The 25820-nt window shown below is 27.2% G+C and overlaps 1 protein-coding gene across 1 annotated transcript in view; it reads left to right on the forward strand.

The window, feature by feature from the left end:
* Positions 1 to 4663: 4663 nt before the first annotated feature.
* The window catches only part of LOC122502181 (ionotropic receptor 25a-like), a 57822-nt gene continuing 36665 nt past the window's right edge, over positions 4664 to 25820 (forward strand). The window contains exons 1-2 of the mRNA XM_043612106.1: positions 4664 to 4697; positions 9326 to 9644. Of these exons, the coding sequence (XP_043468041.1) occupies positions 4664 to 4697; positions 9326 to 9644 (353 nt within the window). The remainder of the gene's footprint in view (positions 4698 to 9325; positions 9645 to 25820) is intronic.

Genomic DNA, 25820 nt, shown 5'->3' on the forward strand with positions numbered 1-25820 from the left:
AATAAAAAAATAAATATAAACAAATTGAAATTTTAAATTCGGCCTCGACAAATCTCTTCCAAATTTAATAATCTTTCATTTAAAACAAAGTTCAGTAAAATCGGTTAAAAAATGAAGGCTCTAGACTATTATGAACAGTAAATTGCAGTAAAATTTTGGATTTACGAGGTTTTTAAAATTTTTTTTGAAATTTTGAAAATGGTATATCTCAAAGAAAAATAAATGAAATTTAATGAAATTTTCAGGAAATGCTTATTATCTTTAAAATTAAAAATGGCGGATGCAATATGGTGAACAAAAAAAATTAAAATTAAAAAAATTTCTTTTCCGCCATGTTGGATCCGCCATTTTGAATTTTAAAAATTTGATATCTAATTTGTGATCAGCAATACCAAATACATTTTTGTTTGTCTTTTTTAACAAGTGCAAATGAGAAAACATTTAAATCATTCGATTGCTTATCCGAATACAAAAACATCTTTGACATGGCGAAGAATGAGGATGTATAACTTTTGTTTTACTTAGAATTTTGCAATAATATTTTAGGAGAGTATTCTTGACACTATAAGAAATCCGAAAATAAAAACAAAAAAAATCGATTTTTTTGACATTTTGAACTGGAATGTCCCCTTAAAGAATAAAAAGTCTTTAACCACTTGAGCGGCAGTGCGTCAGAATTGGCGTCAGCGTGCAAGTGACAGAAGCGGCAAAAATGCGTAAAAGGCGTCAAAATTTGACTACTATTTTCTCATTCTGTAAGGAGATTTATAATATCACAACAAAGTATTTTTCTTTTTTAAAGTAAATGAGCAGATCTTTAAACAAAAAAATGCTTTTTTAAATATTTCGATTTCGTGAAGAAAAATTGGACTTTTTGTGGTAGAAATTAAAACGCCACTAATATCAAACTATTAAATATTGTTAGCTTTGATCCTTGAAAACTTATTTAAATATTTTAAAAAACATTTTTTTTGCTTACAGGTCTGTTCTTTCACTTTAAGAAAGAAAAATACTTTGTTGTGATATTATAAATCTCCTTACAGAATGAGAAAATAGTAGTCAAATTTTGACGCCTTTTTCGCATTTTTGCCGCTTCTGTCACTTGCACGCTGACGCCAATTCTGACGCCCTGCCGCTCAAGTGGTTAAAGGCCAATTTAAACATGAAAATTAGCTTCTAATTTTTAAAAATTCAATATTTTCAGTATTTTTAATTTATATTTTCAAAAATCTAAATACATACAAAAATAATATTTTAGAATTATTTTTAAAATTTTGGAATAAAAATTTATATTTAAAATTTTAATTGACATTCATCAAAAAAGTAATTAGTTTTTTTTAATTATACAAAAACTCTTTTAAAGAAAACATTTAAAATTTGATAAAATCTTTTACAAATAATAGAATTTTTATTAAAAAATATTAATAAAAATGATCAAATTTTTGTAGAATTTTAATTATGAACAGGATTATAATTTCTCAAAAAATTCAATGAGTCCAAAAAGTAAATATTCATAAATTTTTATTTACATTGGGGTAAGGCTTTCTGAAGTGTACTCATTATTTGCGAAGGGTATTTTAATTTCATTGAAACACTATATTTTAAAAGTAAATGAGATAATTAATTAAATTTTCTTTACAGCATTTTATTCTACGTAAAATGTGGAATTTTGTACACTTCAGAAAGCCTTACCCATTGTTCGAAGATAATTGAATCTTAAATAATTATACGAATTAGTTTTTTAAAATATTTGCGACTGTTCACAACTGGAGGCGGGGTGGGAGTCAAAAATTAATGAAAAATTGTCCATTTGGTTTATGGAACAACGATAAAATTTATACCTCTCACTCATACCTCGTTCTCGATATCCCTTTCTTTTACTGCTTAATCTATCTGTGAGTGAAAAAAGAAAATGAATTAGCCAATTAGGAAATAAGACGCCCATTTCGTATATTGGCTTGAAAGTAAAATTCCCCACTTTTCCTTCTCCTATCAAATTCTGTTCCTCTCTTTCTACCTGACACGGGAAATGGAGAAAACATTATGCTCTTTTGTAAACCAAAGAAATAGGTGTTACTATCTTACCTATTCGTCTTTCTTTCCTTCCTACACTAAACTATAAGGAGAAGCAATACCTCCCTCTCTTTCTCTTTATCATGCTTTCTCTCTCACACTATGACAGACAGAATGAACATGAAGATTAATATAGTTATTATTTATAATATTATTTAAAATTCTTTTAAAATTTCCAAAATGTTAAAAATAATTCTAAAATATTATTTTGGTATGTATTTAGATGGGGCGGTAGCGATACTACACATTTGAACTCTACATTGATGAACTGTACACGTTCGATTGTATACTGTTGAATTGTATACAAATATGTATTATAAATATTTATCAGTAAACTGCATACATTTCAACTCTACACAAATAATTTTAAATAATTTTATTTTCTTAATATGCTTGTTTGAATACAGTTAGATTCTACACTATTAAATTTGGTAAAATTGTATCAAAAAATTGTACACAGTTTGATTCTATACAGTAGAATTATATACTCCAAAATATTATTTTATTTGTTGAACTGCATACAGGTAAATTGCATACAAGAGTAAATACGATCAATTGTATACAGCTGTAGTGTACACAGAAATTTTTTGTATAATATTATTATTAAACTGTATACATTTCAACTCTACACAAATAATTTTTAATAATTTTATTTTTTAATATGTTTGATTGCATACAGTTAGATTCTACACTCTTTAATTTGATAAAATAATAACAAAAAATTCTACACCGTTAGACTCTATACAGTACAATTTTATATATTATTCTACTGTATAGAATCTAACTGTGTAGAATTCTTGTTATTATTTTATCAAATTGAGCAGTGTAGAATTTAACTGTATTTAAACAAACATATTAAAAAATAAAATTATTAAAAATTATTTGTGTAGAGTTGAAATGTATACAGTTTAAGAATAATATAATGCAAAAAATTTCTATGTACAATACAACTGTTTACAATTATTCGTATTTTATCTTGTATAAAATTTACCTGTATGTAGTTCAACAAATAAATAAATAATATTTTGCAGTATATAATTCTACTGTATAGAATCAAACTGTGTACAATTTTTGATACAATTTTACCAAATTTAATAGTGTAGAATCTAACTGTATTCAAACAAGCATATTAAGAAAATAAAATTATTTAAAATTATTTGTGTAGAGTTGAAATGTATGCAGTTTAATGATAAATATTTATAATACATATTTGTATACAATTCAACAGTATACAATCGAACGTGTACAGTTCATCAATGTAGAGTTCAAATGTGTAGTAACTCTACCGCTTCATTTAGATTTAGACTGGTATTAGAATTCCCGAGTAACAAAATTAAAGTCAATTGCATAAATTTAAAAGAAAATTTCGCCATATTGGATCCTTTCTCTCTCTCTCACTGCGGACAGAATATACAGGCTGTGTACAGACTGAATGAATATATTTTATAATTACTTTTAAAAAACGATGCATAAATATTGGGTCAAAATAGATTTTAATGTTTTTTACTCGGGGGTTTTCGAGGTCGCTCACTTGAAAGTAGACCACTAATGACAATATAGGATATAATATTGTATATTTCTAATATTGTAAACAATAATAAGAGCAGAGGAACTATAATTTTGAAAATTTTGTTCCTCTGCTTATTATTGTTTACAATATTAGATATACAATACTTTAATTTTTTTAGTTATTTCTTCTTATCAAATGATTTTAAAATATGTTTTTAATTGTTTATTTTAATTCTACTAATTACCGATAAATGTTGCAAGTATTGTTTTAATATTTGTGTACGGAACCCGCCATTGCAGTGCGAGTACAACTCGCACTTGTCCAATTTTTTTTTATTTTTAGTTAAGAAATTAAAGTCAGAAAACAATCTCTCATTTATTCTCTTAAAATTTCACTCTTCCTTAAAATATTTAATGCCACGTGTTTAAACTAAATAAATTTAAAAAATTTTTTTTTTGAAAAAAAAATTTAAAAAAAATTTTTTAAAAAAAAAAGTTTCTTAAATAAATTTTTTGTCGTCAGACTGTAATAATACACGAGGATACCAATTTCTAGCTTATTAGGTCAAATAATGTAAAAGTTAGGGAAAACAGAATTTTTTTTTTTAATTTTTTAGTTTTTCCTTGACAACGCTATGGCCATCATTACATATCAAGTTCTCTATATTTTTCCTGTATTATTCGAGTAAAAATACACCAGCATGCAAAATTTCAGCTCTCCATGTCGAATAGTTTAGAAGTTAAGGGGGGGGGGGGGGAATGGTCACTTTTTATGCATTTTTGGCCAAAAATCTTGTTATTTCCTTGACAACGCTGTGACCATCACGTCCAATCACATTCGCTATATTTTTCCTGTAATCTACGAGTAAAAATACATATCTGGACCAAATTTGAGCTCTTTAGGTCAAATAGTTTAGCCGCTAGGGGGGGACACGATTTGGCTACGGACAACAGAGTCTCGCCAATAGGGTTCCGCCGATACACCGCAGGTGTATGGAACCCTAAAAATGATAACGAAGTCATTTAGGAATGTACTATTTTGTTAGATGTAAAGAAGCAGTGTCAGGACACTGCCGACAATATGTGTCCCGCCCTTACCGAAACAGTGATTTACGGTAATAACGATCTACAATTGCGTCTATCGCTCTATTATATATAATGCCCTAGGAATTTTGAAAGAATCTTACATACTAATAAATTAAACCATTTGTGTATCATATAAAAAAGCTTCAACAGAATAAAACTTTACTTTTACACCAGAAAAGGCAGTACTGTCAACTCAGCTGTTTGAAATATCGCAGTGTCTCGCTATGCTCGCTGTCCCGACACTGACGACAACGCCCTACTTATACTTACATTCTTATATTTTTTAAATAAACCTAAATAAAAAAGTAAACATGAAAAAAAAATTTTTTGCGAAGAGGAACAAAAGTTAACTATTTGTTAATTAATAATGTTTATAACAATTTAACCCATTAACGCACAACTCGTGAAAATTCTTTGGCCATTTTCAAACTACGTAATTATAAATAAAACGGTTGACAATTTTGACCAGAGGTACATTTTCTAAAGGTTTTGGATGTGCTCTTTCTTATTCCGGTGTCAAAAATAAATTTCGTCTGAACCAAAATTAAATATGGCGGTTTTAATGTCAAAAAGACAAAAAAAAATTCATTTTTTCAAGTTTGACATTTTTTTTACCTCGAAGAAGTGTAAGAATAAAATTCTATTTTCAACCATGGGTGCATAAAAATTATATACTTTCGAGAAAAGTAAAGTAGAATTAAAAATTTCAAGATGGCGGACCAAAATGGCGTCAAATCTAATGTAAAATTTAAAAATTATGATCAACATTCTTCATATTGCCGAAAAGTCAATGAATTCGCCTGAATTTTGTTACTCGGTGGTTTTCGGTATCGCTGATTACGAATATGAACTTTATTTTCAAAAATTCAAAATGGCGTAATTAATATGGCCGACGAGTTTAACAAAAATTCATTGAATTCACTTGAAACTTGTCACTGAAGGGTTTTTGGGGTCGCTGATTACGAATATGAAATTCATTTTAAAAAATTCAAAATGTCGGACTTATTTTTTAAATTAATCAAATTCACTTGAAACTTGTTACTCAGGGGTTTTTGGGTTCGCTGATTACGAATATCAACTTCATTTAAAAAAATTCAAAATAGCGGATTCAATATGGCGGACGAGTTTTATAAAAATTCATCCAATTCACTTGAAACTTGTCCCACGGGGGTTTTTAGGGTCGCTGATTACGAATATGAAATTCATTTTCAAAAATTCAAAATGGCGGATTCAATATGGCGGACTTTTTTTTTAAATTAATAAAATTCACTTGAAACTTGTTAGTCGGGGGTTTTTGGGGTCGCTGATTACGAATATCAACTTTATTTTCAAAAATTCAAAATGACGGATTCAATATGGCGGACAAGAAACTTCAAATTTCATTATATTGGCTTAAATCTTGTAACTCGGGGTTTTTTTAGGTCGCTGATTACGAATATGAACATGTAATGAGCCAATTCCCCAATAATCAGAGAGGGAGAGAGTTTGATGTTCAAGAGGGGAGAGTCAAATTCAAGAAATTAATATTTCTTTTAATTAGTAGTTGAGTTCCCGACAAGCTATAAGTCGGACTCACGATAAATCCGGAAAGGGAATTGATCACTCCCAATACTCTATTTTATTGTTTATATTTTACACTGTTCCTGTGGACCTTTGTGTCTATGAATATTGCTATAATAAATATTCATTGTGCTCTCCTCTCTCATCACAAATAAATTTGGATATACCATTAATGGTTGATTGTCGACTTCAGGGGATTTGGTGACAACTGGCTGCCAACACAGAGGGCTCATCACAACGCATTATTTGTAATTAGACGACCAGTTCGATTTTTTATACGTATATTTGTATGTGAAGTGTGAGTATGCATGTCGTGTAATTTTGAATATTTAAAAGGTAAACACTCGCAGTTATAAAAATTAAAATATTTGCCAAATGAAAATAAATGTATAATTGTGTTTTTTAATCCAATTGAAATTGTTTGTTTAAATAATGCCCTTGGTGGATTCCACGTCAGTTCAACACACTTATTTTCATTAATTTTTTTGAATTTGATAAAATATTTTTTGAGTTAAGGAGTTTCAAAATTTTGATTTTTTAAAAAATATCTTTTTTTCGATTTAATATATAAATAAGTGAAATTAATCAAATTTAAAGTATGAATAGTGATTTTAAAAGGGTTTTAACGGGCTATAAGCTGATGATGAAAAAAAGTTGTTTTATGTCAATTTGTCCTTGAAATTCAAGGTCAAATTCTTAATTTCAATATACAGTAGAACCCGGTTAATACGATCCCGTTTAATACGATTTCCCGCTTAAGACGCTCATTTATGGTGGTCCCTGCAATTAAAAACATACATTTTATATCCCGCCTAATACGTTTTCCCGCATGAGACGCACTATTAGTGCGGTCCCTACAGAATCGTATTAACCAAGTTCTACTGTATCTCAAAATCGGTGTTTTTTATTTTTTTCTAACTTATCCTAATCGAAAGCTTACCTTTTTTCATATGAGCCATGTAAAAATCAAAGTGGGACCATGCAACTTTTTGAAGAAATTAATTATAAATCATCATTTTCTATGTAAAATAATGATAAATTATTATTTTCCTCAAAAATTCTGATGGTCCCACTCTGATTTTTAAATGGCTCATAGAAAAAAGGTCACGAGCTTATAGCCCGTGAAAACCCCTTTAAAAATCACTATTCATACTTTAAATTTGATTAATTTTACTTATCAGTATATTAAATCGAAAAAAAGATATTTTCAAAAAAATCAAAATTTTGAAACTCCATAACTCAAAAAATATTTTATCAAATTTAAAAAAAATTAATATTTACACTTCTACTAATAATAGTAACATTTTAGCAAAGTTTAGAGAAAATTCATTGTTTTACCTGGGCAGTTGAGGAATTTTGCCCCATATGTTCGTAATTTGTGGTTACGTTTTATTTTTTTACTCCGAATCCCTTTGAGATCCCAAGATGAAACTTACAGGACATGTAAAGCACATTTTCCCTAACATTTAGTAAAATTTTGAAAAAAATCGAAGATGATGTTTTTTAAAAACGGATTTTTAATTTTTCAAAATTTCAAAAAAAAAATTTTTAGAATTTTTTTTTTTATTTTAATTTCAACTTAAAATATACTTAAAACCAAAGAAATTCTTTTTTTAAAATCCAAAATCGGTTAATTAGGACCAAAGTCATAGCACTTTAAAAAAAAAAGACAAAAATTTTAAAAATGCTATATTTTTGGTAATTTTCAAAATTTTGAAAAAATATTTGGTGGAGTTGTTTATCACTATAAAAGTAATAAATTTACAAAAGTACAGCCAAATCCCAACAAGTCATGGAAATAAGTGTGTTGAACTGACGTGGAATCCACCCCTTGCAACATTCTCTAAATACTTCCCCTGCGTCACAAATATTATTTCCAAAAATTCGAAATGGCGGATTCAATGTGGCGGACAAATTTTTTTAATCTTGATCAAATTCACTCGAAACCTGTTACGCAGGGATTTTTGGGGACGCTGATTACAAACCCCCAAGTTACAAGATTTAAGCCAATAATAATGAAATTTGAAGTTTCTTGTCCGCCATATTGAATCCGCCATTTTGAAATTTTGAAAATGAATTTCATATTCGTAATCAGCGACACCGAAAACCCTTCAGTGACAAGTTTCAAGTGAATTCGATAAATTTTTGTAAAACTCGTCCGCCATATTAATTACGCCATTTTGAATTTTTAAAAATAAAGTTCATATTCGTAATCAGCGACACCGAAAACCCCCGAAAAACAAAATTCAGGCGAATTCATTGACTTTTCGGCAATATGATGAATATTGACAAAAATTTTTTAATTTTACATTAGATTTGACCCCATATTGGTTTGCCATCTTGAAATTTTAAATTCTACTTTACTTTTCTCGAAAGTGTATAATTTTTATGCACCGATGGTTGAAAATAGAATTTTATTCTTACACAAAATACCACTTAGAGTAAAAAAAGACCAATACAAAACATTCTTATTTTTCCACGTAAAATTGATTGGCGTTAACAGTTTTCAAAAAATTTTAAGTTTTTATTAATTTGTTTAAACAATTGGTGTTAAACAATTGTAATTATAAACAAAAAAACAGGTATATCTTTTTTCTCCATTTGCCTATGAATCCAATTTTTAGTTTTATTTAAAATCCATTTGTTTATGCTTGGGATGAAACACCCTTTACCCAGCTTAATTTGTTTATAACAATTTTATAAGAAAAATACGACTTAGAGAAAAAAATGACATATACAAAACATTGTTATTTTTCCACGTTAAATTGATTGGCGTTAACAGTTATCAAAAAATTTTAAGATTTTATTAATTAGTTTAAACAATTGTTGTTAAACAATTGTAATTTAAAAATAAAAAACAGGTATATATATTTTTTCCATTTTCCTATGAATCCAATTGTTAGTTTTTTAATACAATGGCTGGTTTCTTTATGGGACTTAATGGGTTAAAATTTTTAAAATCTGAAATCGGATTTGAAATTAACGACATGAAAAGTCTTTGAATAATTTTTTGGAACAAAATTCTTTTGGAACTAAAATGCGAGATTATGAAAAAGCAATAAAAACAATATGATCATTTTAAAACTTTATTTTTCAGTTATCATTAACGACGACAAGAATGAAGTAGCCAACAAGAGTATAACGAGCTCCTTGGAAACGTTGAAAAAAACCTATCCAGGATACTTGGGAGAAATCTATGTAGTCAATGTTGAGAGTACTGAGTTTGAAAGTACGAAAGATCGCATTTGTGGATTATGGAATTCTATTCTTAAAGATGGACAAAGTGGACCAAAAGTTCCGGATTTAGTACTGGACACGACGAGAACTGGATTAGCTACGGAAGCAGTCAATGCCATCACTGCTGCACTTGGTTTACCCACTGTTTCTGGCGTATTTGGACAAAAAGGTGATCTAGGGTAAGTTATTTATTAAAATAAATGTAATGATTATAATTCTAAAAAAATAGGAAGAAGTTACTTTCCAGTGGTGTGTGGTTTCCATTTGATACTCTATTTATAATCTTCTCAGACATCTCTAACGGATTGTGATTGTTTCGAAGAAACATTTATTGAACTTATTTTAGGTTTCATAAGTGTCATGAAAACTCTACTGAACTGTAATTCAGTTCTACATGGGTGATTTTTCAAAAAACGGTAACTTTTAAGTTGATAAAAAAATTTGTTTTAATGTTGTACTCAGGAGAGGTTTTCTACAGTTTCCCTCTTCTCTGGCGAGAAAACCCATTGACGGGTGGTCCAGGCAAATGCGAGTACTCCTAACCTCAGAAAGTCGTTCTGTAGAAACGCAAAACTAGTTGGTATATAAGAGTGTGTGTTCTGACAGTTGGCCGAGCTTCAAGTCATATAAGAAGAAAAAAAAATTAATGAACATTAGTTTTCGTATAATTAGTACTTTTCGCGTAAATGAAATGAGATGTCAAAAATAAAGAGGAAAACTAACCTTATCAGAGGCGTATCATCAAGGGGCACTGAAACTTATATTTTTTCTATATAGGTATTATTAATTGAATTAACTGATTCATTTTTATCATTTTTAAAATTTTATTAAAAAATATATAAAAAGATTAGAAAAATTTCAACTTTATTACCTATTTTAACCCTTTAACGCCCAAATGTGCTGATTTTTAACTTCGGTTTCAAGCTCATAATATTAAAAAGAAAAAATTATTAAAAATTGTACAAGGACATATCTATACGTTTTTGGGGTCGTTCTTTCGAATGGCGTGGTCAAAATTTCCAAAAAGTGACTTTTAACCCTTATTTTTTTTAAATACTTAAAAAATACAAGATTTTGGAAAGTAATTTTTTTCAGACCCAATTTCAGTAGTCATATCGATTTTTCCAAGTCATCTAAGGTATAAAAAACGTGTTCCCGATAGTTTTTGTTTAAAAATATGCTTTGCGTTTTAAGATTTTTGGATTCAAAATGGCGCCTGAAAATAAACAATTTTCCAAAATTTAACACAGGATTTTTAAAAGTTCATGAAATCGCTTGAAATTTGTTACTCTGGGGTTTTCGGGGTCGCTGATTACCAATTTAAAGTCATATTTTCAAAATTTAAATTGGCGGATCCAATATGGCGGACGACAATATTAAACAAGTTGTACATCCAGATGTTCATTACATGAACATTTTGCTTCCTCTTTACGATAAGCAAAAAAAATTTGCTTCCTCGTGGAGGAAGCATTAACGACAAGTATATTTAATTTTTAAATCATTTTTAATAGGGGAGAGTGGTCCTAAGTTGGCCGCCTAAGCAAATTGGTCGAAAATAGTAACAAAATGAAATTTAATCACTTCGGCAAGTATATATTAGTGTTAAGAGATCGTTTTGCTATAATTCTGTGGCATTTAGAACGTTATAGAATAGCTTTTGTAATCTTAATACAATAAATAGTGAAAAGCTGCATTTTGGACATTTCAGAAATAGCGGTCCTAAGTTCGCCACCACTTTTTTTCGCTTGTGTATAAGGAAGAAATGCATATTCTTTTCAATTACGCAGAAATTTTACAAATTTGATACATTTAGGAGAATAAAAACGCATTATTTAACTATTTTTGTTTAGAAAATGAAGCATTGTTTTACTTCATTTATTTGCAGTGGTGGATGGCTGTGGAGACAGGCGTTTTGTACTATGTCTTTTCTAATGTTTTTTAAACCATTTTTTTGGTTTTTGTCTTTGTTTAATTCCTACGTTACACTTTTACGGTCTTTCTCGTGATGAAAAATAGAAAAAAGAAGTAAAACATAAATAAAAACAAACAAAAACAATAGGTGGCCAACTTAGGACCACTGTAGATTTTTACAAGTTTGAAATCATTATTAATTAATTAATCATTTTTAATTATTTATCTCTTGTAGCTGCTCTCGAAAAAACAAGAAAAATTAAATTTTTTTGGTCGTAAACAATATTATTGTCCTCACAATGCGTAGAAGAATCTTAGATTATAATTAGGTCCATAAATTATATCATGGTTTATCAATATATCATACCACAAAATTATAGATTCGTCCAGTATACCATCTCTGAGAAATGCAGGGTGGCCAACTTAGGACCACGCTCCCCTACAATTTAACATTCATAAAATAAAGTTCATTCGTCTTAATAGAAAAAATAAAATTTTCTTATACAGTAATATGATTTTTAAGAAAAAATGAATTTTTATTAAAAGTGCAAATTTTTGTCTATAATTGGTTTTAATTCTATAAATTTAAATACAATATATACTTTATATACCAATCGATCCGTCTTGGTGCAAAGAATATGATTTTATTATATATTAACCATGAAGTAGTATAAGGAGACCGAACGACCATGCAAATTTTGTATTGAAAGTGGGACAGATTTCGGTACCCGAATAGTGGGTGAAAATACCGAAAGGAACACCAGCGCTGCATGTGGTTAAATTGTTGACTATAAGAAGCACAAAACATAACCTATATTATTTGTTGATGTTTCACTAATTCATGTGTGTCATATATGTTTTCATGTAGAGGAGACTAGATGCAGTTGTTACAATTTTGATAAAAACAGTTACTGTGATTAGAGTTTAACTCCAATTTGTTTGGTGAAACGATTAAAACAAAGGTATATTATCTAGTTTTAAAAGGCCACGCAAGTTTCCTGCAAATTTGCTCTGCAAACTTGCCACCAAACGGACATTTTGGTATTTACCGCAAGTTTTCTGCAAATTTGCCAGGCAAGTTTTCAAATTTGGCTTTAAAAACTTGCTGCAAATTTGGAGAAAATTATTGTGCTATGTGCCCAGTGTGCACGTACTATAACTGTTCTAGACCAAAAAAAGAACAGTGTTCTAGAATAAGAGTTACAATTTTATTATAGAACAGTTCTAGAGCTTTGTTCTAAATTTAATCTGGAACAATTGTTCTGTATCTGTTCTATAACAGACATGTAACATTTGTTCTAAATTAGTTATAGAATTTTGAAGTAACATTGTTCCTACAGTGTTCTAGAACACTGTTACAAAAATGTCATATAACTGTTCTTTCACTATAAACTCGTGTTTATTTTCACTACACGGAAAGATGTTATTATTAAATTTTATAAAAGTATTTTACAAGTGTAGGACAAAATGCGACAAAGGAAAATTTTGCTATCAACAAAACTAACACAGTAAATCTTAATTTAAGATCGGTCTTAAATTCAGCACTGTCTGCTATAATGTTAAAGGATACAAAAATGTTGTATCTTAATTTAAGGCTGCTTTCCTGCTTTAAAATAAGACTTTCTTTTTACTGTGAAACTTTAACAAAACGTACCTATATAAAATTTAGTAAAGTTATATTAAAATTTGTTAAAAGTTTTCGATATTTGATATAACTTTACTAAATATAGTATAATTTTTATTAAAGTTTAATACTTCTAATATAATAACTAATATAATAACTTTCTTTCCGTGTAGAGTGCAGCAGCGTTTTTGCATGAATTACAAAAAATCTTTTGAATTTAGATACTTAGAAAGACTCGTATCGATGATTCGTGAAAAATTAAATAATTTTTCACTGTCAGCTTGTATAAATTTTCAAGATTTTTAAAAACATTATTCACCAACAATAACATCAAATATTTAATTAATTTATTATCAATTATTAATTAATAGGTATATCATAAAAATACAATAATAAATTATTATTAACAAATTAATTAAAATTTGTTATTATTTGTAGCATAATTATATATTATTATTTGTAATAAAAAAATTTATATATATATATATATATATATATATATATGGGTCATTCCAGGCCAAATCGGAAATTATTTTGCTTTTGCATCTCAAAAATATTTTTATTAAAAACTACGTGTGAAAACAAAACTTTTCATTATAAAAACGTCCAATTTGATCAATTTTTGACCGAGTTATAAGCATTTAAAAAAAATTTACGTAAAAAACGTCAATTTTCATAAATCTGTATCTCCTGAACCGCTTTATGAAAAAATTTGAAAAAATTCAAGATATCTCATTTCAAAGAGTACTAAAAGAAAGAAAATGTTTAAAAAAAATTCAAGATGCAAAAGCAAAATAATTTCCGATTTGGCCTGGAATGCCCCATATATAGTTATTTTTTTATTAAGTATGTTACAGTTCAATTTATAATTTTAGCACTGCACATAACGGTCCCACAATTCAAAAGGAATTTGAAGTAAAATCACTTCCAAGCTTTGCGTGGCTATGCGGTATGCGTATTCGACTTGTGTCTCTAGGTCTAGGTTTCGATCCCCCGTGCGTGCGAAATTTTTCATTCTTAGTTTGAAGAGTGTTCTGTGTATAATTCTGAATATTGTTACATAAAGTATAAGTTTAAATAATTATTAACAATAATAATAATAATTTAGTCATTAATTTAAATAAATAAGATAGTCTGTTTAAATTATTAAAGAAAATAAGAAAAATATTTTTTAAAAACTTATTGCAAAAATATATATTCTATTAATTATTCATATTTTTATTCAGACTCATAAACATTTATTTGTTCTATGCAACTATTAAATTTCTGCTTAAGGGTATTATTTATGATAAATCGTTTTTGTTATAGAATTGTTATATATTTGTTCTAAAACAATGTTCTAGTTTTGTTCTAGAATTGTTACAGACTTTGGTTCCTATTTTGTGCCTCCAGGGGGACGACATTTTGACCTGCCTGTTCCTCACCAGTTACAGAACTTGTTCTTTTTGTTCTGGAATAGTTATAGAATTATTCTGTAACTTTGCACACTGGGTGGGATGCCTTTGGAATATTGTTGGTCTCTCAAGCGCCAAGAAGACAGTGCAAAGTTAAAGAAAAAACCATTAAAAAGCATTTTTTAATTTTAAAATTTTTGTTAAATTGTTGACAAAAAATATTCTGTTTTATACGATTTTTGTAATCAACAATGAATTCTGAGTTAAATTTCATGTAAAATCATTCATTTTTATTAGTTCACAAAGAATTTACTCAAAATATCTACGCTATTTTGTTAAATGTAAAAATCCAGTCATTCCCAAATTTTATGTAACTATAAAATTTAAAGTAGGGAAGAGTGGGGCAAAGGCGCTAGGTTTACATTTATCGATGTATATTTTTTAAATTAAGCAATTAATTTATGCGGTCTTTGTTTTTCATTATTCTTAAACTAATCAACAAGAAATTTTAATAGTTGTTATTTAGTATATTATAATTATAAATACATTATTTAATAAAATTTAAAAACAATGCAAAAAATGCCTTTGCCCCACACGCTGGAGCAGCGACGTTTTCGCTTATATTTCTAATAGAAAGCATTTATAAGCCTTAAAAAAATTAATAAGTGATATTTATTAGTATAATATTTACGAAACATAAGGTTAACAATATATTATTAAAAGAATTAAACTATTTAAATAAAAAATACAAACTTTTAATGATTTTAACCTTATATTGTGAATGAATACATAGAAAATTCGAATATTCAATTTTTTTTAACCAAATTATGTTCAATATTGCTTTTGCCCCACATAACAAACTTTTTTTTTACTTTAAATTTAAAATATTTAGATACAAAATTAAACTAAAACACCACGCCAGTTGTGTAGAGAAATATTTAATTTATTTACATGTTACGTTTTTAAAAATTAAATACTTAAACTTATGTTTCAAAAAGTAAAAGTTTGTTCAGTAAAATTATCATTTTATTTTTGCAAAACAACTTTTTTGTTATATTTCTTAAAATATTTAATATTTTTAGGTTTTTCTTTTTTTAATCAATTCGTCTGATTGCATTGCAACTTAATTTTTAATACCAATTCGAATAGACAGAAAATAAAGTAGATATTTTAAAAAACGTCTTTGCCCAGCATAGCGCCTTTGCCCCACTCTCCCCTATGATAACTTTGACAAATTTTAACGAATTCTATTCAATAAGGCATCATTTAATGCAGAATCAACTATACTTTCGATGTGTAGTACAAAAAAATTTATTATGTGTACACGAAGAGAAATCTGTTGCGAATAATGCATAGAGTAGAGGTTATGAATATAGCATAAGCACTTACTAGCGAAAGGTATAAGAGGTCCGCCTAATATTCAGGCGGACTCGAGCAATAAATAGGCTCTCTGTTATGATTTTAGCATCAAAGAATCTATGGAAAAAGTATATGAAAAGTTTCGAGCATTAATCCTAACAGATTTCTCTCCGTGTAAGATAACAGTCACAAATTTATAAAAAACTAGAAAAATTAACTAAAAACATTAATTTTTTTTACTTTTTGGTCTTTATTGTCGTCATTTAATAAGATACGATAAAAATATTTATAGCGTTGGAAAGATCTGTTTTTTAGCTTCAAAAAAAAATAAAATCGGTCAAAAAATAAGAAAGTTATCAGGTTTTTTGAGGATTAACTCCTAAAAAACGGTATTTTAGCTCTAAAATAAAATTTTGAGGGTGTTTAGACAATTTAAAATATACCATTTTGCTCAGTTTTCCAAGCCCTACAACTTCCACTAGGTCCGATAGGAAGTTTTTGAAGTCATATTTTTTTGTAACACAGTGTTATTTAATTAACTACAAGCATTTGAGTGACAGCGTGTAAATTGTAACAACTGCACAAAGTGAATGTCAGTTGTTACAATACCAAGATTCATCTATAACATTTCTAAATTGAAGACAAATAATTTCTTATAACAACTTTTATTAATTATTCTTAATTTTTGAGAGATGGCAGCATTAATATTGTTTCGAAATGAAAGAAACTTAAAAAAGTTTTTTTTCTTAAATTTTAAAGACGAATTAAGAAAAACCATGAGGTTTTTCATGAAAAATGAGTGTGATTACATTTTTGACAAATATTTTACATTTCAACCGAATCTGCTGAATTTTGGAAATAATATCCGTTCTCATTATTACTTGTAACAACTGAATAACAGGTACATTTTTTACAATAAAACACTTTATTAAAAAAGTGTACACTAAATGTGGACAACCAAGGCAGTTTTTTAAAGTTTAATCCTCATAGAATTGATATTAAAAAAATTTACTTTATTAAGTATAAAGGTCTATTAATTATTTAAAAAATATCAGGCAGAGAAATATTTACTTTTGGCCTCTAAAAACCAATGTGCCTATTTTTACTTGTAAAGCTTGCATATAAATTTTAAACATATTGCAGTAAGTTCGTACATAAAAACTAAAAAATTTTCATTAAAAATGTGTTTTTATTATTCAAAATGTGTGTTATTCAAAATGGCACAGAAAATTCAAAAATAATTATTTGTCTTTATCGAATGATCAGATTCTAGTCCTTTATATATAAAACCATCAGAACAAAGTGTGATAAAAAAATAATTGTTTGGAGATTCAGTATCGCCATCATGCAAGTAAGATTCGCCAGAATTATTTGTTAGCGGATGAAATTATGTTGACATTGATATATTTTGTCGTCAGCCATATAAAATTTTTAATGTTGTCGTTCTCCATATGGATCCGCCATTTTAAATTTTGAAAATATGACTTTAGATTCGTGATCAGCGACCCCGAAAACCCCCAAGTAACACATTTGAAGCTAATATATAAAGTTTTAATATTGTTGTCCTCCATATTGAAGCCTCCCACACAGCACATGATATTTCCTGAATATTTCACTGAAAGATTGAAATATTTCAGTGCAAGGTTCTTGAAATATTTCTACAAACAGGAAAATGTCCGCTTCTGTGGAAATATTGACGCGAAAGTTGAGAAAATATTTCATTGAAATATTCCTGCAATATTACACATAAAGATTCTGCAATATTGTGAATATATTTCACAAAATTAAAAAATTTGTTAAACACCTGAAACCAATAGGAATTTTCTGAAATATTTTAAAACCCATAGGATATAGTAAGCCAAAATCTACTGCGCAGCTCTACAGGCCATAGAAACTGAGTTCGACCAGTGCGCATCATTTCAGTTGAATATTTCCAAAATATTTCAATGAAATATATTCTTAACTTTTGCGTCAATGTTTCCACATAGGCGGACATTCCTTTTTATACCTTAGATGACTTGGAAGAATCGATATGACTAGGTACTGAAATTAGATCTAAAAAAAATTACTTTCCAAAATCTTGTATTTTTTGAGTATTTTTAAAAAAATAAGGGTTGAAAGTCACTTTTTGGAAATTTTTACCATGCCATTCGAAAGAGCGACCCGAAAAACGTATAGATATGTCCTTGTACAATTTTTAATAATTTTTTCTTTTGTCGTATCCATCTTCAACTTTTTATCAGTATTTTATTTATGTATCTACTAAGATACTAAAGTTATGACAGCATGACAATGGAATTAATAAAAATACGCAGTCGTTTTTTCTAGTGTTTTCACTTGAATATAAGAAAAATATATAGTATTTCCTAATTTCTTTTGGGGATTTGAGAAGTGACATGTTTTTTCTTTGACTTCCTGATTAGTGTTGCCGCGATTCTTGTCTTGTTATTCTAGGGCAAATTATCGTCTCGAGTGTCGAGAATGCTAAACATTCTCGTTTTCTCTCGTTTTTGCATCAAGACGAATCGACTTGAAACATTCGTTCATTGGTTAACAGACCGAGGGAAGTGTATATCTATATATTTTTCCTTTATTTTTATGTTTAAATAGCCCACTGCACGGTGATATTCTGTAAACCCACGTGTTTCAAAACATGAAAATTATCTCACACATACGTATTCGACAATTCTCATTCTTATATCATATGAATGATATAATAGAAAGAATGTTATTGTTAAATTTAAAAGGACATTGTTTCCCAAATTAAAAGATCCTCTAACAATGAGGCACGCGTCAAACTATATCAACTGATAAGATCTGTTTTGACAACATATAGTAATATATTTTATGAATAAAATTATGTAATCTGTATTTTTCTTCAATTTTAAATTCAATATTTTATTTTTAAGAAAATTTGTTGCTTTGTAACCAAATTAGAGGAATCTGCTCCAATAATTATTCGGTAATTCAGCTTTTTATTCTTTCTAATTTATCCACTACTAAATAAGATAATTTTTATCTTGTGTTCGTAGGATAAATATATAAAATAATAAATTAATAAATCAAAGTTAAATTATAATAATTAACACAATTTTTAACTGTAAAGAAATCTTTTCTTATGATATAGTTTTTATGTGTCCATTGTCCAAGTCTATTATTTCATTAATAATAATATTAATTATAATACAGACATTATAATATTCAAATTTTTTCAGTTAACAATTTGCTTTTTTATATTTGAAATGTTGACGTTTTTTTGACAATGCAAAATAAGATTTATTATGAGTACTTTCTCTTAACAAAAATAAAATTTATATATTCGCGCTCTTTTTAAATAACATGCGACTGCAGCGCCACGTTTACATGTCCAAACAATTTTGAAAACACCCTTCTATTAAGATTTTACATTCTCATTGCCCATTCTTTATTTCGATACTTTTCGATACATTCGACCTTTCCACTCCATGTCTTTTTTAAGAAAGGATAATTTTGTGAATTCATTTGCAATAATCTATACGAACTAACCCAGTTATAAATAAAACAAAAATAAATAATAATGTTCATTCACCTTTGTAAGTATTCTTCCTTCACTCAATAACTTCAACAATTTCAATATGTAAATATTCTCAATTTGACAAATCTACAAACAAAAATTAAATAAAATTTAATAATAAAATTTTATAAATCCTGCCTACAAAATGTTAAGTTTTCCCTAAACCCTTAATTAACTATTCTATTAATAAATAAATATTCTTTAAAATTATAAATTTTACTAAATTCTGATTTATTTTGGATATGATAAAATTATAATATCGAAAAATGGTCAAAACTTATTCAATTAACATAATAAAATCTATTTATTTCTCTGAAAAATTAACTAAATAGTTAATTTAAGTAAATTAATTATTTCCTATTATAAATTAAATAATATTTCTGGTGGTCTGGGATCAATATTTATTGAATCTTTCAAACTGCCACATTGATATAGCCTATTACTATATAAACACAGCTCATAAGAATATTCAATAAACTTACGATTTGCTTTTCTCACCCCTTAAGGTTCTGGATTATGAGGTAGTAAACCAATTTCTTGGTAAATTCCCCAACACCTTCGTCAGGGCTTGTCTTTGTAGATGATTTTTATTTAAATTATCAGGTAGTAAGTTGTAAAACAACAAATTCCTGGATGTTACCAGTATGGAATTTTAGTTTATACTCACGTACTATTGTGAATAGAGTAGTTGAAATGAGCGAGCGAGCCCTTTAATCTCACTGTTTATATATCCTTCTAGAGACGCTATAGAAACTTCCTGAATCTTCTAGAACATTCTAGTCGTTTCTAAAATTCTACCCGTCCTTATTTCTTTCCGGTTAATAGGAAAAATCCGCGTGACTTCCGTTTCGCGAGGCTATCGTTCTCTCTATTCACGGAAATTCATAACGTGTCATATTCGTCGCTCCAATAATATTTAATTTCCTCGAGTAGAGACAGTACTATATTTTCTCTTTCTCTAGTCTCCAACGTGTCTACTGTATTTTGATAACAATACCCTTCTTTTCTTATATTTGATTTATTTCTTTTAAATTAAATAATTCCTCTAATATTAAACTTTTGGTTATTTAAAATTTTTCTAATTATATCTATTAATTTTTATCTATTTTTTCATATAAATTTCACTATATCTTTATTTTATGAAAGCTTATTTTAATTAAATAATTAATCCATTTAAAGTAACAAAATTGATATTATTTTTATAAACAAAATATATAAAAAAAATTAACATTCTGTTAAATTTTTATAATTTATTAACAATAATTATTCCAACTATAAACTAATTTTGTATTTCTGAAATATTAAATTTTCTCTTCTCTTTTCTAACCTTGGCCTTGAATCAGCTGAGCCTTTATCATGTATTTTTGTGTCTTAGTACATTTGTACTCAGTTGACCTTATTTTGATTTCTTTTATATTTCAAATTTATCGAAATTATATTTCCCTTTATCAAAATGCTACTCTTCATTTATTATTTCTGTTAATTAATTATTTTATTATTTATAATTTACCTTTATTTATACACTAGCACAAATAACGCGCGCTAAAGCGCGCGTGAAGTTTCTTGTTTCACTTTTAACATATATATTATAACAATAATGTAATTTTTACATTACATGTCACATGAAAATTAATGAAAGCGTGAATGCCAATAAGACGATAATGAAAAATATGTTCATTACATTATTTTTGACTTATTAATTGTCAAAAATAAATTACATTTAATTACAATTAATTATTTGTTATTTTGTTTCTAATAGTTTTCTAGTCAAAATTAATTAATATTATTTTCATGTCATTAACATTCAAAAATTCAATTATTCAGAAGAATTCTACACAAAATCACTATTTTTCTAAATTTATTTAGGGAAATCAGGAAAAAGTCAGAAAATTTTGTCAAAAAGTGCTGGAATAATATTCAATTTCAAGAATTAATAAGAAAATTCTGAATGTTATTGTTCAGCATTGAAAAGATTTTATATATTTCAAACTCTTCCTGTTTTTAACAGTAATTAGACTTTGCAGATTTAAAATTGATTTTCTTAAATAATTTAATTTTTTAAAAACTATCGAGAAAAAATTATTTTTTATTAATTATTTTGGCATAATTTTTTATTTAAAAATTAAAAAAATAATTGAATTTTATGAAATTTGTATTTAAAATTTTTTTATAAATATTATAAATAAGTAGTAAATGTCACGCTTGCCAAACAAAGTATTTAATTTATTATTATTATTACTCAAAAGAAATTCGATTATCTTTACAAAATTTCAATAAAAAATTCTTCGAAAAATTTATGAAAAATTACAAAAATGTTATCTTTTGAAATTATTACAGGTGACAGCTAAAAAAACGCGCGCTAAAGCGCGCGTGTAGTTTCTCCTCGTATTAATAGATAATTAATAATAATGCCTATTAACAATAAAAACTGGTACTTAATCACAAAAATATTCAAAAATTAAAAAAAATTTCTTTAAAAATTGAAATTTACAAAATATACATATATCACTGCTTTGCTAACTTTGCATAAAATTTCATATTTGTGCCTTCAAAAAATGAATTTAAAAATGTTTTGATAAAATTCTTTATCAGACTTAAATTTTAAGAAATTGTAATTATTCAATAAATTATTTTTTTCTGCATTTAAATTATTGAATTATTATCTAATAAAAATTTATTTAAAAATGAATTTCAGTTAAAGTTCTACATATATATAATAATTGAATATTAAAAGCATTATAGCATGAATTTTAAGAAATAATTAAATTTTAAAATGGTTCCAAATCAAATTCTTTAAAAATTTGTATTTTTCATACTTATAACTAACAATTCTGTAGAATTAATTATTTTAAAAAAGTTTAATTGAATTTTTTTCTGAAATTATTTGAACTATTTATTTTTTAATTCGTATTTAGTTGAAGAATTTCTAAATAATTTTAATTTCGTAAACAAATGGATTTTAAAATTTTCAAAGAACATTTTTCAAAAATTATTAAAAATAATTTATTCCTGTGGGAAAATAATAATGATTAAAACTTATTTAGAAAAGAAGTTATTGATGTTTTCAAATAATTTTAGAATTGAAGAAATTCGTAAATAATTTTAATGGAACATTTTTTGGAGTATCTAATCAATTTTAGAGTCAATCAGAATATTCTTTAGAGTCAAGGAAGAAGTCAAAATTTTGTCAAGTAATAAAGTTTTTCATATTTAAAAAAAAGAAAATATTTAACAGGTTTTACATTTGTTAATTTTTTAAACTGTTTGTTACAAAATGCTAATTTTTTAGAAACAAAGGAAATAATGAATAATATAATAATATTAACCCATTAACGCCTGAAACCTTTGAAATTTTGTGTTTAATTTAAGATATAATTTTATATATTAAACATGCTCCCTAAAAATAACTGAAGCGTTTCTTTATGTTTTCGGGGTCGCTCTACAAGATTCCATGCTCAGATTTTAAATTGATCGCATAGAAAATTAAATATGGCGAATTTTCTGCACCAAATTGCGAAAAAAATGAAATTTTTTTTTTTTAAATAATTATTTCTTACTGAAAACATTTTTTTCAAATGAATACAAGTGTCACAAATTGGCACAAACTTATTAAACTTTCAAAATATGCAATAGCGGAAACAAAAAAAACAAAATGGCGGCTTCAAAATGGCGCTAATTTGAGAAAAAATTAATTAATTTTTTTTATAGTGCACCGATTCAGGCAATAGCTATGAAATGTAATAGAACTTAGTGTTTATATGTTTTTGAGGTCTCTCATCACGAATATGTACTCGGATTTTCAAAATTCAAAATGGCGGATCCAATATGGCCGACGAAAATTTTAAAAATTTACTCGATTCGCTTGAATTTTGTTACTCAGGGGTTTTTGAGGTCGCTGATTGTGAATCTGCAATCGGATTTTCAAAATTCAAAATGGCGGATCCAATATGGCCGACGAACATTGTAAAAATTCACTCTATTCGCTTGAACTTTGTTACTCAGGGGTTTTTGGGGTCGCTGATTATGAATCTGCTATTGGATTTTCATAATACAAAATGGCGGATCCAATATGGCCGACAAAAATTATTTAAATTTACTAGATTCGCTTGAAACTTGTTTCTCAGGGGTTTTTGGGGTCGCTGATTATGAATCTGCTATTGGATTTTCAAAATACAAGATGGCGGATCCAATATAGCCGATAAAAATTGTTTAAATCAATTCTAGTCGCTTGGAATTTGTAAAATGATGACCATCTATTTGCCGTCAGAATAAGGCAAAATACAAATCAAATCCCTCAGAAGTACACAATGAAAAAATTGTAGGTCTAAATCTAATTGGCTTAGATAAATTGTTTCAACACTATCTTAGCATAAGACCTAATATTGCAAAACTTATAACCTGACATTGTTAATGAAACAATTTGAGATGACAGATAAGGAGTAGTTGACCAATTTTATCGAATTTTAGCTTTAATATCATTAGAATAATTTAGAGAGTTGGTAAACGTCTTATTCTGACGGCAAATAGATGGTCATCATTTTACAAATTCCAAGCGACTAGAATTGATTTAAACAATTTTTATCGGACATATTGGATCCGCCATTTTGTATTTTGAAAATCCAATAGCAGATTCATAATCAGCGACCCCAAAAACCCCTGAGTAACAAGTTTCAAGCAAATCTAGTAAATTTAAATAATTTTTGTCGGCCATATTGGATCTGCCATTTTGTATTATGAAAATCCAATAGCAGATTCATAATCAGCAACCCCAAAAACCCCTGAGTAACAAAGTTCAAGCGAATAGAGTGAATTTTTACAATGTTCGTCGGCCATATTGGATCCGCCATTTTGAATTTTGAAAATCCGATTGCAGATTCACAATCAGCGACCTCAAAAACCCCTGAGTAACAAAATTCAAGCGAATCGAGTAAATTTTTAAAATTTTCGTCGGCCATATTGGATCCGCCATTTTGAATTTTGAAAATCCGAGTACATATTCGTGATGAGAGACCTCAAAAACATATAAACACTAAGTTCTATTACATTTCATAGCTATTGCCTGAATCGGTGCACTATAAAAAAAATTAATTAATTTTTTCTCAAATTAGCGCCATTTTGAAGCCGCCATTTTGTTTTTTTTGTTTCCGCTATTGCATATTTTGAAAGTTTAATAAGTTTGTGCCAATTTGTGACACTTGTATTCATTTGAAAAAAATGTTTTTAGTAAGAAATAATTATTTAAAAAAAAAAATTTCATTTTTTTCGCAATTTGGTGCAGAAAATTCGCCATATTTAATTTTCTATGCGATAAATTTAAAATCTGAGCATGGAATCTTGTAGAGCGACCCCGAAAACATAAAGAAACGCTTCAGTTATTTTTAGGGAGCATGTTTAATATATAAAATTATATCTTAAATTAAACACAAAATTTCAAAGGTTTCAGGCGTTAATGGGTTAATAATTTTTTTAGATTAATAAAAATAGTTTTGAATATTTAATAATAATATTTAATATTATTAAATTAAAAGAATAATAACAAAATAAAGAAATGTAATATTATCTATCAAAACATATAAAAAAACAAAAGCATGAATTTTTTTTAAAAATCGTTATTTTATATTTTATTTCTATTTTTTATCAAAACGAATAAAAAACAAAAGAATAACCATGACTAACTTCAGGTGTGGACAGACTGGACAGAATGAATACGACGATTATTATAGTTAATAATTATTTGAGAAATAAAAATAATATTATTAAATTAAAAGAATAATAACAAAATAAAGAAATGTAATATTATCTATCAAAACATATAAAAAAACAAAAGCATGAATTTTTCTTAAAAATCGTTATTTTATATTTTATTTTTTATCAAAACGAATAAAAATTAAAAGAATAACCATGACTAACTTCAGGTGCGGACAGACTGGACAGAATGAATACGACGATTATTATAGTTAATTTTTTAATAATTTTAATTTTGACTATTGAAATACCATTTCAGACTGATGTATATAAAGCATATATTATATTGAAAATTATAGAATTAATTACAATTAAAATTGAAAAATTCACTTTTATACTAAAAATTTTTTTGTTTATTTAGATTCATATTACTATATAAGAAAATTTTATTTTATCCATTACGACAAATGACCTTTAATTTATAAATGTTACACTGTAAAAATAGTGTTACATCCCGAGCGGAAAGCGAGGTTATTTTGAATTTTAATTATTCTTTATTTTATTTCGGAGGAATGGTAGGCTGATTAAGTCAAGTTGGTAAAGCTTGACCATTTATTTTTATGTGAGTACGTTGTTTTCTATCGACCCTACGGGGGTCGTCTTATAATTATTTCAAATTTAATTGTTATATAATTACCTTTCCTTGAGAACTTTAGGATATTTAATAAATTTAACTCAAAAATTTAATGATTTTAAATTTTTAATGAAATATTTATTATCTTTGATTACAAGAAATGAGGTGTATAAATGTTGTTGTGTTGAATGTTAA

This window comes from Leptopilina heterotoma, unplaced genomic scaffold, assembly GCF_015476425.1.
Source record: "Leptopilina heterotoma isolate Lh14 unplaced genomic scaffold, ASM1547642v1 Lhet_221, whole genome shotgun sequence".
Taxonomy (NCBI): Eukaryota; Metazoa; Arthropoda; class Insecta; order Hymenoptera; family Figitidae; genus Leptopilina; species Leptopilina heterotoma.